The 18,996-nt window shown below is 32.4% G+C and overlaps 1 protein-coding gene across 1 annotated transcript; it reads right to left on the reverse strand.

Moving 5' to 3' along the window:
• Positions 1-271: 271 nt before the first annotated feature.
• LOC148611715 (histone acetyltransferase type B catalytic subunit-like) lies at positions 272-18,982 on the reverse strand. Its single transcript, XM_088592532.1, has 11 exons — positions 18,860-18,982; positions 16,419-16,499; positions 15,973-16,048; positions 14,869-14,992; positions 11,512-11,653; positions 9,194-9,347; positions 8,063-8,167; positions 5,368-5,474; positions 4,716-4,867; positions 2,992-3,108; positions 272-1,562 (listed from the first exon to the last, which is right to left on the reverse strand). The coding sequence occupies exons 1-11, from the start codon at positions 18,864-18,866 to the stop codon at positions 1,392-1,394; spliced, it is 1,236 nt and encodes a 411-aa protein (XP_088448658.1). The 5' UTR covers positions 18,867-18,982; the 3' UTR covers positions 272-1,391.
• Positions 18,983-18,996: the final 14 nt, after the last annotated feature.

Genomic DNA, 18,996 nt, shown 5'->3' on the forward strand with positions numbered 1-18,996 from the left:
AAGCAATATTGTGTTTAACCAAGTTTAGTTCAGCATTGAAAAAAAAAAAAACAAACAAAAAGACAAAACAAGCGGAAATCGGTCATAAGTCCTGAATGGTGAATTACAAAACTCAGGTATAAACTAAACTTAACCTGTTCTTCATGGTCAACAACATATTTATTTGACAAAAAACTGATTCAAAAATATCATCTGGAAACCTAATGTCAGAAATTTACTGCACCAAAAAAACCTTAAGTATTTGGAAACTTGGCAAACAGACAAAATAATGCACCATAAATAAGTTTATTAAATCATAGCACTGCCCAATGTCAAGTAATTGTACAATCATTACATAAATTAACAAAATAATTTTCACTTCATAATCACATACCTGTTAACCCTCCCACATTAGGGGGGCACATATAAATGTAACATTTGAGGGAGGTTTTTGATTAAATTACTACATTTTCTGTAAAAAATACTAAACGTACTTTTCTATCAAAAATTAGCTTCCAAGTAAAAATCTCCCACAAAGTGTCCCAAAGGTTATCAAGTATGTAATCACATAGTATATATGCATAATATCAAGGAAACACAAAATAACAGTCTGGCAAAGGTATTCCATACCCTAGAAGTTAAATAAATCAACATGCACGGTAAGAAATGTTTTTTTTTTTCATGTAAATGATTCAGTCATACTGAAAAAACATAAATTAACTGGTTCAAACGTACCCTATTCCATGAATTTGCATGAACAATGAAATCAAAAAGAAATTATTTTTTTGATTTTCCATGGAACAAAGAAAATAAAAAAAAAAACATGTTTTATAATTCAAACCAAATTTCATTGGTTGTTGACATAAGCATGTACATGTATATTTATTATAATCAAATTTTAAGGACATATTATTTATTTGTTTTACAGATCCTGTTGAATAGCAATAACCGCCTTCTTTAAGGAAAATAAATATGTCGTTCTATCAACATGTCAGATCCCTCTAAGAAAACAATAATGTTTAAATGATACACTCAAGGCATTTATTACAAGCTCACATGAAAATAAATGCAAGTTGAGAGCACCTGTGTCCATTAGACTTGAGACCAGAAGGTTATACCCCAAATCAATTTTCATTCACACAACCCTTTCATCAAATCACTAAGGCCAAAAAATAATATGTTTCCTGCTACCCTACCTACCCTATTTTTTTTTGTGCCCACCCTAAGCATTTTATGGCCATTATGTTTCAAGCAGCATTAAAGTATAGATTGTTTCCCCAATAATACAATGTAAATTAAAAAAAAAACCTATATATCTTGTTTTTTTCTTGCTGGTAGCAGGAAACACAAGTATTATTTATTGGCCTAAACAGACTGTTACACTCATATATCCCATCCTTCTTACTTTCTCTCTATGCATACTTTTCTAATCTGTCAATCACAAGTCTATACTGCTCAACAATTTCATCATAGGCCTTCTCCAGGTAGGCGTGTCTCTGCTCTATTGGCCAAGAGTTCATTGTAGCAGAAAGTTCATTTGGTTGAAGTACTTGCTCCAACTTCTTGTTGTCTCTACCATTTTTCTGCAAAAATACAAGTTATTACAAAAAATCAATTTACACATATATATAAGAAGCAGTAAACTCCTTTATACAACTGGAGTTAAACACATGAAATCAACACTGAAGATATGTAAGTACCAAGGCTTTTCATAATAAAATTTGAAATATACATAGTACACTTTCATGTGTATTAAAGATCATGTAGGAACATAAAATCCTGAATTTAAATAGTATTTAAGCTATCAGCTATCAATATAAGAATACGATTGTATATTATGATTTCAAACATTCAGAATCTAAACAGAAAAAAATGTACAATTTACATCAGTGACTAGGTGTAAGAGGATAAGGAATAAGATTAGTGTTCCTCAAGAATCACTAGCCTAGACCAAAGGCAATCTTCAAAATCCAAGGGACAACAAATGTACTTTTCCTTAAATATTCCTTAAGTGATTTTTTTAATACCAGCGGAAACAAAAGTTGTCATTAAACAAACACCTGCAAGGAAATTGCACTGCACAATGGCAAGATGACATGTTGAGTAATAGTGAAACTTAACAACAAATCTGTTCAATTTAATTCTCTTAAATACCAGGGATGGTTTTACGAGGTAACAAACAAAGCAGAAATTGGCAAAATATGAAGTAATTATACAGTAAAAAAAGAATCATGACAGTAAAATCCGGATTTGAAATAGTGAAATTCTGCTAAAAAAATGGAAAAAAATCCTTGTTGTTCAAAAAAGGTAAGATCTATTTACCAGCTCAACATCTCTTATGTAGTTACTACAATGTATCAAGTTGATTTCTATGAACTATGAAAAAAAAAAGAACTAACACTGATATTCATGTATAACCTAACCTGTCTTTGCAACATTCAGCAACAACCTGTCTTAAATTAGACTATGATTAAAATATCCCTAAGAAGTTCATTCTTTGTAAAACTAACATGTCCCATAAGATCATGACATTGGTTTCCATGGGAACGTAACGTAAGACAAGTTTGACTGTATAATAAAACATTAAATGTCAGTCTCTGTAAGAATCAGTGCGTGAAACATGGTATGATAAAATCCACCATTGGAAAGTTCAATTTGACTATTTGCATCATCAGAAACAAGAAAAAAAACCCAAAATTTTCTACATCATGTTGGTGATTTAGTTATAATTTCATTGAAACCTATTGAAAATGAATATTTCAAGGGCAGACAACTCTGTCAAAAGCCTAATTTTTCTTACATTCTATTGAAAAGTTTCTGAGCAAATCCAATGATGCAGAGATCAAATAGTGGTCTTTTCAAATAGTGAAAGCATTCTTGAGTGAAATTATACTGTTAGATCATTGAGTTTTTCCCATTTTGCCTGATTCATACAAATACTTACACTTGACAGAGAAATATATATGATAAGGACAAACCAAAATAGGAAAGTGCAGAATTCAGTTCTTATACCTGGAAAGGAGCATTGAGTCGTTTCTTGACATCTAATCTATAGTTCCTATATTCTTCTTTATCATTAACATTGGTAACTTTTAGTCTGAGTATCTCATACAATCTCCTGGTCTGTCTCTGTCAAAAAGAAAGAGAATGGTTCTCATTTAAGAGGATTAATAAATGTTAAGTAGCTGTCTTTGTAAGAATCATGCAAAATCTGAAAAATGTGATACACCCAAAAAGAGGCTACATATTTTTATTTTTGTAATTAAGTAGTTTTATGAGTCTATACCGTGAAATATGTAACTATTCATTCAAATTTGACTGCTCTTACGAGATAACCAACATTGAAAATCAAATAGATTCTATTGTATTTGAGTGTCATTTACTGAGTTACCTCCCTTTATTTCGAAATTTACAGAGCATTCTATATAATTTTTATCTCTTATGAACACGGAATATACGAAAAACTGAATGTTAATTTCTGTTTACTATGGCAATTCAAACAAAATATCAAAAATAAAAATATGTAGGCTTTTTACCCATGAATCATTTTTTGCATGATTCTTAGCTGGAGTGCTACTTAATTGACAGTGGGTTCCCTAGGTATTAAAGTCTTTTCCAAGGCTATTCCTCTATTAAGCTATTATGAATTGTGGATTAATTTTACCTGTCCATGGCTAGACCAGTACTGGATTTAGAGTGTGTATTACACTTTCTTATAACAAAAATAATGTTTACTATCTTTGTGTTGTTGCAGGTTCAAATGTGAAGAAAAGAGGATGGTATGCGACTGTAAATCAAATAGTATATAAATATACATACAGAAGAAGATCTCTCTATGTATATTTTAAGTTTTGGATAATTTAATATGACAATTCCATCATTATCTTGTAGTTTCAGACAAGTCACAGGACAAAAAAAAGAAAATGAAAAATCCTCCCACTGCCCCACCTTTTGGTAGACTCTGGGTGAAAATCTAGCAATTAAATTCAATTGGCCTAACTGGTTATACTATCTAGAAATAATTAAAACCCGTATGCATGTGCAAACAAAATCATTTCATCAAAAAAAAAAAAAAAAAGAACATGTGTATTGTCAACTTTCCTTTCATCCATGGCAATTTCATGGCAATTTCTCCCAGCGTATGGTATGGAGTTTTCATACCACAACTCATATGTTATGCCAGAGCTTGCTGTTACTAAGCAGATTTTTTGCATCTAGACTTCTTACAATTAGGCTTCTGGAACAGGGTTATGTTGCTACAAGATTGAAGTCATCATTACAGAAATTTTATGGTTTACATCATGAACTCATGGATCATTACGTTGTATCTATCTGCGTTCAAAGTGTCATACTTTCCTTTCCTTTTTCATCTACCCTGGACACACTTTTTGTGACCAACTCGGCAGGTATTTCTTGAAAAGCAGAGGACGCATATCCTACTGGTGCACTTGGTCCTTGCCCCAAATTTTAAAGTGGAGTCCAAGTTGCTCATTTTCTTTTGTTTCATTTGCTTTGTATGTGTTATTTAAGTTATTTTATGTTCTTTGTTGTGTGTGACTGTTTTTCGTGTCTGGTTTTTGTCCCTGGACTACATTCTTTCGATTTCCACTAAAATTTTGGTTCCCTCAATTACTCATCAAATACGTGGATTTAAATATTACCCAAATCAAGCAAAGGAAATTAATATAAAATAGAAAAATAAACGAGTTTTAACACCAAAAAAAAAAAACATTTACTTTTGAGAGTTTGAGTTTCTCTCTTGTTTCTTTGACCATATCATCACTAAAACCTTGAAGAAGTTTATCTTTCTGGAAGCTGGGTAAGTTCATACAATTTTTTGCATCTACAAAATCTCTAACTCTCTGGAAATTCTCTGATGGATCCTCAACTATAATAATTTAAAAAAAAATGCATCCTGTTATTTCCATCAAAATTAAACATATACACAGTGTTCTAAAGGCATATTTTTAGGCACTGTAATTTTAGCCTGGTGTAATCTGAAATGAATGAACTAAAATTTATGGGAAGAGCCTTATGAACTGCATTATGCTGGTAAGCACTAATCCATGCTGATTAGATTTAAAAGGGGATAACTGCAGATGCATATATATGTTTAAAAGTGAACAGATATACAGAAAAAATGGAGCACATCAGAAGATTCACATACCAATATTTCACCTTTTCATACTCATTTTAATAAAATATCATTTGTTGTAAGAAGTTTGAACTTTTATGGTAAATAATCTCATTATTACGCAATAAAATTACTCTTGAATAATATGAACTTTGTTTCTAGGTAAAATTTGTGAAGACACACCATTTTGTTCTCACTGAAACTGATCAGCAAACCTACAAATTTAACAATTCTGTTCCAAATTAAAAGAATACCTGTGATGTCTTTGATTTCTGGTCGTTTATAACAGGTATTATAGAATGTCTGTAACAACTGAGCTCCATGGCCTTGTCTTTGAAATGGTGGAAGAATCAATACTTGGCTACAAATATACATTCAGATTATCTCTCGTACATGTAATATACATTCAGATTATCACTGATACATGTGATATACAGTCAGATTATCTCTGATACATGTAATATGTTTGTCTAGGCTAGGCCTATGATTGACAGAGCTCATTCTTTGTTTATGGTGCCCTGCCATGTTGCTATGAGCTTAGTCTCATTCGGTAAAGACCACATGTGAGACTTTCTTTTGGGAAAGATTTATACATTTCTACACAGCAAATAATTAAAATTTTTTTTTAAATAAATAAAAACTGTGAATTTGTAAATTTGACAACTCTATCAAACAAATGAATGGGAAATTTCTGTTACATTGGGAAACAAATTTCTTGGCTCATCAAACACACGAAAATTGGTACTCCACATGCAGTATATTAAAAATCTTATCTATTGACATATTAAAAACAAAACAGCATCTCTGCACTTGTGCAATTGTCTACATTCGAGTCAACAATTTTCGTCACTTCCATCAGAATATTCTTTAGCCATTCATAGTTCTGGTCTTACATTCTACCTATATATAGAATGTTGCTCACACTCTGTCCATACTATGGGAAAGATTTAGTGTGATAAAAGTAACCAAGCAATTGGCAAGGCAAATCAATAGAAGGTCATGGTCACAACTTGAAAAATTTCTTGCATCACAGTTGACTTTTCAACTTCTTAGAAGATCCATTGAAGGTTAAGGTATTACATTAAAATTCTGAACTACATTTATTCATTGTATGTTTTGTGAAACAACATTTTAAATCAAAACAAATTTAACACACAATATCAAAAATAAAAGTTTAGGTCATGTGGAATTTTTCTAATTAACGCGCTCTGCTGTATTTCCCAAAAATGGATTTTAGCACTATTAATACAAAATTTAACTATGAAAATTCATTGCCATCTAACCTTAATTAGAGACTTGACCTGCAACCCTGAAAAACTGAAAATTGATCTTTATCATTAGTGGTTCCAGATTGAATTCAACTATTAATTACTTTAGGGAGTCAAAATATGTTGGAAGATGTAGATTCCAGAGTATTCATATATTTTTGTGGGGTGCTAATTTTGGCATATTTTAGTGGTCTGTCTGATAAATTTTGTGAAATATTAACTGTAAGCTTTAGTACTTAGTGCACCACTTACCATCTGCCAAAATTAGAACACACAAAGTTGTTTGCACACTTTTTTGCCCTAAATCTCAATATTTTACACATACCAAAATAATCTGCCATATGGTAACAGTTTTGCAGTAATATTTGGAAAGGGCAATAATTAAAGACAATAGTTGGTGTACTTTGTTTCTTATCAGAAGTCGCTTTGTAAGCCTACCTGACTGATTGATTGATTGATTACCCTATTCTGCCATGTATTCCATACATTTGTGTAAACTGGGCACCCCCATCTTGGCAAGGGAGATCGACGAAAAAGGTTAGTTTACATGTAAAAGGTGCATTTGGAAGCAAGGAAAAATAATCAGCAGAAGACCACATTTAGATGGAAGGATTGCCGTGAATTCTATGAAATGTGTATCCTTTCATTATTAATCAATCAAATAAAAGTATATTAGATGTTTCCCCGTGTTTGCAAGCCATTTATTAATTAATATACTGCTATGTATTGGATGCATTCAACAAGTCTGCTGTGATGTTTGCGTTTTCTGTTTGTATGCAAACCAGACATTTTACTAAAATCATGGTGTCAAGTCTGACCGTTTATAAATAAAAAGATATTTTAACTTGTGATTGATATTTGAGATCTGGAAACAGTTCATCAAACAGATCAAATGGTCAGTGACAATTTTTTTCATCTTTGAAATTTGATAATAAAATGGCCATGGGCCCAAGGACAGGGTTTTGTGTATTTGAGCTTCCACCACAAAGGTGAAGAAGTTATAATTAGGATGGTGTGTTATGAAAGACAAGTAAGACGCTGGTCATGGTTTTTTGCACAAACAATGTAATGCAAGAAAACAGCATTGATGGATTAATAAAACTGTTTCAAAAATACAAAATGGCTCAATGTTATCTTTTGTTGACAACTGTGGTTCGGATTTCCGAAATCTCTCCGGAAAAAAATCTAGATACTCATCGTTTTGGTGTACACCTTGCATCCCCCCTCCTGGAACAGACAAAAAGTTAAAAAAAAAAGTGTGTGGAATAAACAAAAGAATATGGTATGGATTAATGTCCTATGGCAGATATTTCATGCATTTCAGGACAAAAACATCTGACCAATCGAACATATCCTGCTTTTTTAATCCAACTCACTGAGCCAGATTTTTATTGTGCTAGCTCACAGAAGCAGCAGCCCACAGGTACTCAGATATTATTAGAACTCCAAGTCATCCAATCTGCATTCTCTCCCCTTAAATACCACATGCTTGGTGGAGAGGCAGTAACTACCAAATTTAAAATTGCCTAAATATAGCTGAAATATTGCTGCTCGGGCGTTAAACCCCCAATAATCAATCAACCAAATTTAAAGTTTTGGTGCAACTTAGCAGAGGATTGAACCCACAACCTCCAGAACTTGAGGCAAGTATGCTACCCTGAGACCACAAAATGGTTCTTACCTGACTCTTGGTCTTATTTTCTCTGGATATGCATAGTAACTATATGTTGTCATGTAACCAGCTATAGCATACATTGGATTTCCATTTACTTTGTACTTCTCAAATCTACAACAGAGAATGACAAAAACATATGCTTCAAGAATAGACAGCTGAAAACATAAATGTAGGTATAAATACGGGAAAAAGTTATCACTATTTCTTGACTGGTAAACTATCATACTTAACAAAAATTAAAAATGTAATGTCCAAGCCAGCAAAAATAAGATTAAATACAAAGCCTAAAGATTTTTCAAGGACACAATTGGTAAACAGCAAATAACAAAGATAAAGGTAATACAGCCATCCCCCTTTTTATCAGGGATTTGATACAAGCCAGACAAAATATCAGAAATCAATGAAAAATGAAAATAATAAACTTTTACTTATAAGAAAGAAAAAAAATGACAAACTAGACATTGCCCCTAACAAGACTAATACACCTCCTCATAGCAGCCTGTTGAACCCTGCTCATTTGAGGACCAGAGTGACAGATAGACTTACACATGTAACACTTTTTACACAAAATTTGCTGCCATTTCTAGAAGAGAAGTTGTGATCTAAGCATGAAACAAGTTTCCCTGAAAAACGCCAAAGTTCGACAGCCTTCTTTCTACAATATTTGCCCAAACATAAATTCTAAACAATATACACAACCTAATGTGGTATTTCAACACCCCATCAAGTTTCATAACAATCCTGAAAGTTGTTGAGGAGGAGTTGTGGACAAACCATGATACCAAGTTTTGCTGAAATATGCGTAATGGACAGATAGATAGATGCCAAGTAATATAACATGTATGTGTGTAGAAAATGAAGCACTTCCTCTGATACTAATGCGAGGGTCATTAAAATTTGAGTGAAAAATTTAAGTCAATCATAGTCTGCCAAAGTAATAGATGGATCCAAGGGGAGGGTGGGAGGCTAGGCCCCCTTATCAATTTGCAAAATTTATTTATATAGCATATTTTATATGTAAATATATATATTAAAATGTGTTTATCAAGGATTTTTTGGTGGGCCCTAGTGGCCCCCATCAGGTGATTCTCTGTGTCTACCACTCAAAGGGATCCCTGTCTAAGCCTTTAAACATACAATAAATAGAAGTGCCATCTGGCATCATCCACATCTATATAAGAAGCAGCATCAATAAAAAACAGGATGAAGGTCTGTAGCCTCTCATGATAATCTCTAAACCCTGGAGTATCAATGTCTGTGTGGTATATCTCAAATTCCCTTATTTCATCACCTACAATAAAGATATGTATTCTATAGAATAAAAGAAAAGAAAAACCAACAATATAATGTGATGATTAAACGTGAGTACATAGGAAAAGAATGGAGATATGGTGATTCATATACACCCACTAAACTATGCTAGAGGGTATGAAAACTAAGTTGACTGCCTTAACCATAGGTATTGAATATAAAACCAGAAATCTTTGAGTGATACCCTTGCTTTCAATCACAATATAAGGAAAGTAAACAAATCCTCGGTTAACAGGAAATTGTCAATTTTTTCTAAAATATAATCCCACTATATGGCATACCTACAGAAAGAATGTTAAGATTTCAAGCCATTGTGCTGAGTAGTTGATAAAAAAAGTGTGATAAATATTTTCACTTGCAATACTTTTAAAATATAAAGTCAAAATTAAACAAAGTGCTTGATTAACAGAATATTGTGGTTTAATTTTTCGAGGGGACTGATTGAGAACCTTGATTTATCCAAGATTTCGAGTCATCCAAGGTAACATTGTATTGGAGTTTTGCTGGAACTTTACAGTAATTTCGAGTTATCTGAGATTTCGACTCTTCTGAGTCCGACACATCATAGTTCCACTTAAGTTAATTTACGGAGTGCCATTTATGTACAATAAATTGCTCTGTAGATTTTTAGTGAAAGGAAATAAAAACTGTAATGCTACACATCTACACTATATTTGACATGAGACATAAATACATTTTTTATTATATAAAAGGGATTGGTGCAGCTTGTTACTGTGTGTACTTATATTTTCGGTGTTAAAATGTAGTGGTCGTCTTTTGATCCCTTCATTATAATATTCTTGGTTTCGTTCTTTGTCCACATATTTCCCTCTTTATGACACTTGGGTATACCACTTTTTCTTAGAAAACATCAGTATGCAGAATATAAATGTCAAGTTCATTGGATTGCATGTTCTGACATTCATTATTTCGGTTAGTCTTTAGTCCAGACAACGTCTGACATAGATGCCTAAAAGGGAGGCAACCAAGCAAAATAAAAATTAGCCAAGAAGGCATAATTATTTGGACTAGGTTAGTCTCAATTCTGGATGGGCTATTGTGATTTTGACTGCTGTGTATAAGGTCTTTATTGGTGGGAGGTACCTCTTTATATTTTACTCTCTCTATTGATAATTTGGTTCCAAGTTTCTATGGGGGCTGGTTATGAGATTTTCTGTAACTTTGCACCACATGTGTCCAGGGCATCTGGTATGTTTCTTTTCAAAATTTAATATACAAGTGGTTTGATTTTTTTTTTTTTAGAATTATAAACCAAGCTTTTGAAGAGCATTTTCTACTGTACATATAAAATTCTTTCTTTTTCTGAGAAGTTTTCGTGTATTTTAACAGGATGGAAATTAACAATAAAATGGTGTATTATACCTGTACTGGGAGACTAGCCTTCAGCAGAGGGATAAATTTTTACATCTATAGCAGAATATATTTCTGTCAATTTTAAGTAGGATGTTTATTAAAAAATCGGAGAAGGAAATAATTTTAGCACAACTCAATCCTGGGGAAAAGGATTATTTCTTTATGATCTCCAATTTCTTCAGAATCAGATTAAATTTTATTGTTTGACAGATCTTGGGACAACAGATGATGTAAATATCAGGTCAATTATATTCACCCAATTCATGTATAATAATTAAATTGAGGACTTATTCCTTCCCAGTTAAACCCTACCCATAAACCCTGTTTTTCTATTTATGGCACAGCCCTTTTATAAAACAAAAAACAAACCCCCCCCCCAAAAAAAAAAAAAACCAAACAAACAAACAAACAACTGTATCAACAGACAAATTTGATAAATGAAGTCTTCTGCTTTCATTCTAGTGGTCAATATTCAACAGGAATTGAATGTACCGGGGAGTGAAACGAATCTGTCTTTTATGATCTATGTCACTGAAATGCTTTCATCAAAATCCATCTGACAAGCATTTTAATGACTGACAAATTGATTTTTGGGACACATCAGACTTTTTTTATTTACACAAGGAAAAATAGTGGGTAAAATAATAATGCAATTTTGAAATTTTGGGGGATCTGTAAACCAACTAATTAAAAAATAAAGACCCAGCACAATCTGTTTTGGGTTAATCCAAATCTTTCAAGTCCAGTCCTTCCATATTTAATCAACAAACCTGTGTCCACTTTGTAAGAGTGTAACAGCTCTCCATATGGTTTAAATGTGGCATCTTTCGGCAGTAGTTTAACAAATTCATCTTTATTTGTACAATAACCTGGAGGAATCTCCTTAGCTAATGTCCCTATCACATCATCTGGCTGAAATTAAAAATTAGAATTTTCTTGGCTGATGCACATACCACAAAATCTGACTTTAAACAGGAAGTAGATGTCCCACAGGCCTAAAATCAAATCCCACAATATGGAACCTGTAACTTTTCTTTTTAATTAATTTGTATTCTTTCTACACTGCTCCTGCAGTGATATTAAGAATTTTTTCAAAACTATCTCATTCTTTTTTATTGGAAAAAAATGTCATTTTTTTTTAAATTGGGAATTTTGGTATAAATGTCAGGGTTTGACACTAACTTCATTTGTTTGGTGGTCAACAGGACTACTTCAGAGGTAAAACAGGTAGTCCACAAATGATAATGACAGTTCTGGTCTTGGATCTTACGAAAAATAAGTCGAAATTTAAATAGTCCATAGGATTACAATGAAAATTTTTCAGGTAGTTCACTCCAAAATTAAGGTGGCACAGGACTACCGGACTACTGATAGTGTCGATCCTTGACTGTACCAAATCTTGACTTTGTAGTTAAAATGATCAATTTTGTAAAGGATGTCAAGAAATAAACTATTAATCAGTGTAACCTTGAACAGAAACATCCTAACCCTTCAACTACCAATTGAAAAAGAGAATATCTTATTTGGGATTATTTTTTTCACCATTTATTTGACAAACTTGTAAACTTTCATAAGAAAAAATAGCTTACTTTGGTAATTTATGGCAGACAATATCACAGTTATGTAAATCTCTTGTACCAGAGAAATTTAAATGCCTGGTTTGGCAGAAAAAGTATGAGCCAATAATATTTGATCTTACTATTTCTCAAATCTTTAATACATATCTTAAATAAGGCCAAAAATAAATAATTGTTTGTTTCCCCAAACCCGACCCTACCAAGTCAGGTGTGGGTAGGTAGGTAGGTAAAATATTTAATTTTTTTGGAAATTGTTTTTTTTTGGTATTGGTAAGTAGGAATTACAAACCAGCATTATAGGCCAGTATTTTAAGTTTTATGGTGTATCAATTTATCATTTTCCTCATGTCAGATTTACCGAATAAAACTATGTATACTTTGAAATCATTTATTTTATTAAATTTCTCTTAGGTGGTATTTTGCCAATTATAATGCAGTCTCTGCACACTGGTAACACACTACAATGTGTTTTAAGGGCCTCCTTGTTCTTCGTTTGTTGCCCCAACAGCTGCACAGAAGGCAGAGAAAACTATACCCTTTAGTACTGAGTTATATAGCTTGCTTTACACAAATATTCAGAAAAAAAAAACAGATACTAAAGTAAAACAAGGTTTATAATTAACCTAACCACCATTATAATTCAACTCAGGATACCATGTTTATTACAAAAACCAAGGATTGTTGAAAATCCAGCAAATGTAAATAAAAAAAAGCAGGAAAATAACAGCAATTTTGAAAATGTCTGCTCCAATCAAATTTTAAAAATCACCGTTCAACTCAGGATAACATGTTTTCCTACATGTACCAAATTTAATTGAAAATCAAATAATTTTTCAAATACTCCCAAAAAAAATGGCATTTATTTTGAAATGCTACCAAGTGATTGGTAAAGGGGGTATCATGCACTAAAGAACGGTTAATGATAATTCATTCCATGGTTCATGGAAAATAAAAGCAAATAAAATCCCTTAGTTCGTGGGAATTTGAAAGTCACATGCATGATTAAAAAATGTATCTGTAAAAAATAGACTATGATAAACCTAGTACAAATGAAATAGCATGCCCTCAGTGTTGAGCAATCTGAAACACATTTTATCAGTGTGTTGTAAAAAAATTATCATGCCGATGGTATAGACTAAAATATACCTGTACCAACTTTTCTATGTACCCATATACTGTTTTGCCAATTTCTTCCAAATTCTTCATTATTACTTGATATTTCTAGCTGGAAGTTAGTACACATTTGGAAAATGACATGATGGATAAGCTTGAATTAATGATTTTGAAAATATCTGTCAAAAAAATAGATTTATTCTATTTTCTGTTTTCAAAAGGTCTAAAATGTGTAAACCCAAAATTCCTGTACCCAAAATCATAGTCTGGTATTTTTGTTATCTGTACTAATGTATTGCATATTTGACAATAAAACGTCATAATATAATTAAAATTTTCATTGACCATAAATTGAAATAGCATCAGACTCTGTTTATCAGATTTTGTTATTCGTATATTCTGGATAAGATCATATCAATTCTTAGCTGGCACGGGGATTGATGCTAGGTATGTAATTGAATTAAAACTCAATCACTTCTTTTTTTTTTAAAATATCAAATCTTTCAAAAAGTTATCCATAGCCTTAAGGTGAAGTTTTAACCTCTTTAATAATTTAAAAAAAAACGTAAAATTGGGACAGGTTAGTGAGAAATAGTCAATAAATAGTTGGGTACGGTAAATTCCAGTTACACATTTTAGACTTAACAAAACTGATCAAACAAGAGATATCAGAAAAATATACATCAAGTTCTTGATTAAAAATGAATTAAAACAGACTTTTCCACATTTCATGCAATTTTCAGTTCTTAAACGTGGCGTAAGAAAGAATATTTTAGCAAAACAATATTTGGGTACAGGAAAAGTTGGTACGGATGCAGGTACGGGTTACACACATTAGACCCTAACCATACAAGTTATCAAGATTGGAAAAAAATAAACAATCCTATCATGATGCATGAAAAATAAAAAATGCCCGGAACAGTAAACAAAAATAACCCCTTACCACCCACTACCAGGGGAGAAGTAAGGGCTGTCTGCTTTTATGAGACTAGTGTGGGATAGTTCTGTTCAAATATTTCCATCTTCGAAAATCTCCGCCATTGTTAACAACTGTTTCTTAAAGTTTCCAGCCAATAAACGGCAACAGAAACTGACAGAATGGTGTCTATGTGTTTACTTAAAGTTACGAACAATCTAGAGGATATGGAAAAAGACCCGAGAAAGCCTAGTCGCATCACTGATGCATTTTCATCTATGTCGATAACAAATGTGCTTTTTTTTATGTATTTGGCTCCTCCATTTTATAGGAGCACCACAGCATGAATTTTAACAAGTACAAAAATAATTTCTACACAAAATTGGCAATAAAATTATTTGGGTCGCGACGATTTTTTTGGGTCAGTCGGGGAAACAAAGAATATTTTATTTTTGGCCTAAATCATCTGAAGAAGTTGAGTGGTCATAATAGCAAATATTCACACTTTAAAATACATGTACCTCTATGCCATCAAATTTATTAGGTGAGATTCTATCAAAATATCGCATGTTTAAGTACGTCGTCAACCTTGTTGCACTGTAAAATATCTCCACAACCAGATCTTTATATCCAAATATAGACTCCCTAAAAAGAAATTCAAATTGATAAAAATAAGTAGCAGACTGAAACCAAAAGCATATTTGTTGCGTAGTATTTCATGTACAATTGTGTTTAGAAATTAAACTATAAGTACTGTTGTGTAGTATTTCATGTACAATTGTGTTTAGAAATTAAACTATAAGTACTTTAGCTTACATATCTATTTCATGGCTATTTAGCAATTCCTACATATTTTTCACACATTACTGAAGAACACTGCACAGTCAAGCCTGTCATAATAACTACATGAATTATAAAAAGACTACTATTTATAAGAGATAATCCATGTAGTGCATTCAATGTAAAATTAATAAAAGAACAGCAATCCAATGTCCCCCGCATAAAAAGATACATTTCAAACTTTTAATTCACTGAAATTTTCTAAGTCCAAGGGACATAACTTCTGTAAAAATTATTCAACCATAATCAGAGTTGAACTTAATCTGTAACTCTTCATAATAAGGCCATACACCAAAAACAAACTTATTTGGTAGCAGCATTACAAATAAAAGTGTGGAAAACCCGGAAGGACAGATGGAAAGACGCTCCAAACTCACCCTAAACAAAACAACTCACCCTATGTTCATTTCTTTGGATCTGCTATATATCATGAAATATTTTGGGACTGGTTATAGTGTAATAATTCTTTTTGAGGTAGAACGTAACCAAATTTTAAGTGTTAATATCTGCTGTGGGCAACTTTCATTTGAACATTCATTTTCAAATACAGTTCCTTTTCTCTAAGGTCTATCGAAGGATTTCCAATCAAAACATATTTGGAATTAATAAATGCATGAATTACTGATCATAAGCTTCTGTCTGGTTTTAAGGCAGAGCTGTACTTAAATGATTACAACACAATCTAGAAAAGACCAGGAACTTTGAAATTACCATTCAAGTTTTTTCTCAATGTGTGACAGACCATAGGATACAAGTGTATACCTCTAATCTACTTTTTTACTTACTGTTCACCAAATAATTGGTGTGTCATTTCTGGGTGAAATGTAGTGGAGTCATCTTCAAGATCTGTCTTTTGTCTCACTGAAATTTACGTTTATCTTAAATATACATATACATCTACAATATTGAACCATTAAGTATTAAGACAAAAGTAATAAAGTAGTTCTACACAGAAGCAGTATATACATTTGTATTATGTAATGTCACAAATACTGGTACAAATGTTTATTTCAAATAATCCTCACATTTTTTGCTTTTGCTTACAACTGCAGTTAATATTTGTATCTGTCATGCAAGCTTTTATCTTTTGAAAAACAGCTTTATTTCAATCACACTTAATTACCATGTTATAAAGTTAAAAAGTCTAAGGTAAAAAAAAAGCCAAAGAAAAAAAAAACACAATCCCCAATCTTATCAAAATCAGCTGTACAGCTGTGTATTACAGGCCTACCTAATTTGAAATGTATTGCCTCATTAGCACAACTCCTGAAAGACTCCAATCTATTCTTCAGCAGAGAATTAACAGCCATACCTATTACCAGAAAAAAAAATCATATATCATACAGGTTTTACAAAATTAAAGCTTTATATATATTTCAGTAACCATTTGCTACCCTGGGCCTCTGCTAAGTTTCTTTTCTGATGTCTTGCATTTAAAAATAAGCCTGTGGGCAAATTTAAGACATTTAAGTTGTGTTGTGCAATCAACAATATACAATGTATATATTTGTGTTTTCTTCTTGTTTTGTTTAGTGTTTAGACAATTTTACTTACATGTGAAGTACAGAAAGAGACAGTCTTGTATATCTCTTTCTGTACTGTACACACATTTTAATTTCTCCACTCTCCACAGTGGAGATATTATGAGTGGAGTCACCATTTCAAAAATTGTCGGTAGGTTACTCCTGTCTTTATATATAATGTTTCTAGTAGTATAATAACATTTTAGTAATTGACAGAAATTAATATTTTTTCAATATAGAAATAGAGCAATTTATCTCAGTGTTTAAAAAACTAGAAATAAAGATGAAATCCATCTCAGTAGACCCCACTGAGGTAAAAATCCTGTCCATCAGTCATGCAACAAATTAAATAAATCATGTAGAATTACTACAGTCAAGGCAAAACAGTTGTGCAAAAATCACAAGTTTTAACCAAGAAGTCTGAGTTCAAGGTCATGAGTCACTAACAATAGCATGCAATACATTGGCCTTAGGTGATCTACCAACATGCTAATTTTCATAAGTCCATCTTAAAACAAGAAAGTTACAGTCAGACATGACTTGCCACAGAAAAATACAGGACTTTAGGTCAAAGTTCAAGGTCATATGCCACTATCCATAGTACGCAACACATCATCATCACGCTCCATCTTCAATTGAGCTATCCACATGCCAAATATCAAAAGCCTACATCGAAATAAAAAAAGTTACAGCCCAGACAAGAGTGTCACAGAAAAAACAGGAATTTGACCTTGAGGTCAGATTTCAAGGTCTTAGGCCACTATCCTTTGTACATGACACATTGTCTTAAAGTGATCTATGAACATGCATGTTAATGATAAACTTTGTTACACAATTTTGAACTTTAATTGGTACCAACTGATGTTTACTTACATATAAAAACAATCCCCCAACAAAATTGGCACATAGAAATTTTATTGAACACAATGTATACAATGTCTCTGATGCGTGTCTGGTCATCAAATGGACTTCAAATAATTTTAATACACAACTCGATACGGTACAGTTATGAAGTATTAATCAACGATAAACATCTATTTCATGATTTTCTTATCATCTTTTCACATTCTACTTGTCAATTGTTAATACCACATTCTTATCGTCTCAACTGCTGTTTTATTGGCTTTGACTCGTATTAGTAGTGTAAATTTCGGCAATTGGATTGAGAATTTTCACAAGTCTCCTGGACTCTCCATTGGGATTTTTCAGGGGTAAACAATGAATTTTCGAGGTTAGGGACACAGAAGCCCTGGTCCTCAAGAAAAATAGTGAATACCAACCTCCATATTGTTGGCAGAGAACATTGTGATTAACTGCACCATACTGGGTGAATTTTACACCCAGCAGTGAAAGAAATTAGCAGTAGACCTAAGGACCAAGTCCATGTAAAATCAGGCAGGTCTATGATGAAATTGGCTCAAGTTGCTTTAAAATGTACAGTGCTGTCTGTGTAAAATTATGATGGATCTATGTTGACAATAAATTCAGTTTCTAACACTGACCCAGGTCAGTGATTCTCCTTTTTCAATAAACAGGAATATATGATGCCCCAGCTGGATGGGTGTAACACTTGTATTTAGCCATGAAAATGTCCAACTGACACATATTTACAACTCTGAGTGTACTGTAAGGTGATGTGTACAATGTACAAATGTTTAGGACTTCAATATCAATTTTTTGTTGTCCTAAAATCATTATTACCTAAGAATATTATGGGCCCATAAAATTTCTGCAAACTGAGAGAAAAAGGATTTCCAGGGTCTGAATATTCACCATCACTCAGGATATCTCGACGCCAGAATGGTGCATGTGAAAGTCAGACCGATTTTTGATTCTACAACCAAGAAGCTCAGCGACAAATTTTAGGTATGAACTTGTGTTTTTTTCAGGTTTTATCTGGGTGGTTATCAAGAGATTGATGTCATGAAACTTTAAGTGGAAGTTAAAAATATGTGTTAAATATATAATTTAATTTGGAACCGAAGAAAAAAAACAAGTCTTCAAACAAAATATAGGAATATGGCAAGTCCTTACACAGATATCAGTAGAAAAATAAAAACCATTTAAAAAAATTAAGATAAATTCGCTTTATCAACTGCACACAAGTTGTTTGTTCAAGGGACAAGACTGATTTATCTATCGACCTTACCCGCCATAATTTCCTTTTGTTTTGAAAGGTAAATTCCGAGAGGAAGTAAATTTCCTTGCTAAAACTGATTACCAGTAAAACTTGTAGAGTTTAATTGTAATAATGCAATTCTGTGGTGCCAGTCTAAATTTGTTCTC

Source organism: Perna viridis, chromosome 7 (assembly GCF_037379345.1).
Source record: "Perna viridis isolate PV_CMFRI_1.1 ecotype Kerala chromosome 7, ASM3737934v1, whole genome shotgun sequence".
Classification (NCBI taxonomy): Eukaryota; Metazoa; Mollusca; class Bivalvia; order Mytilida; family Mytilidae; genus Perna; species Perna viridis.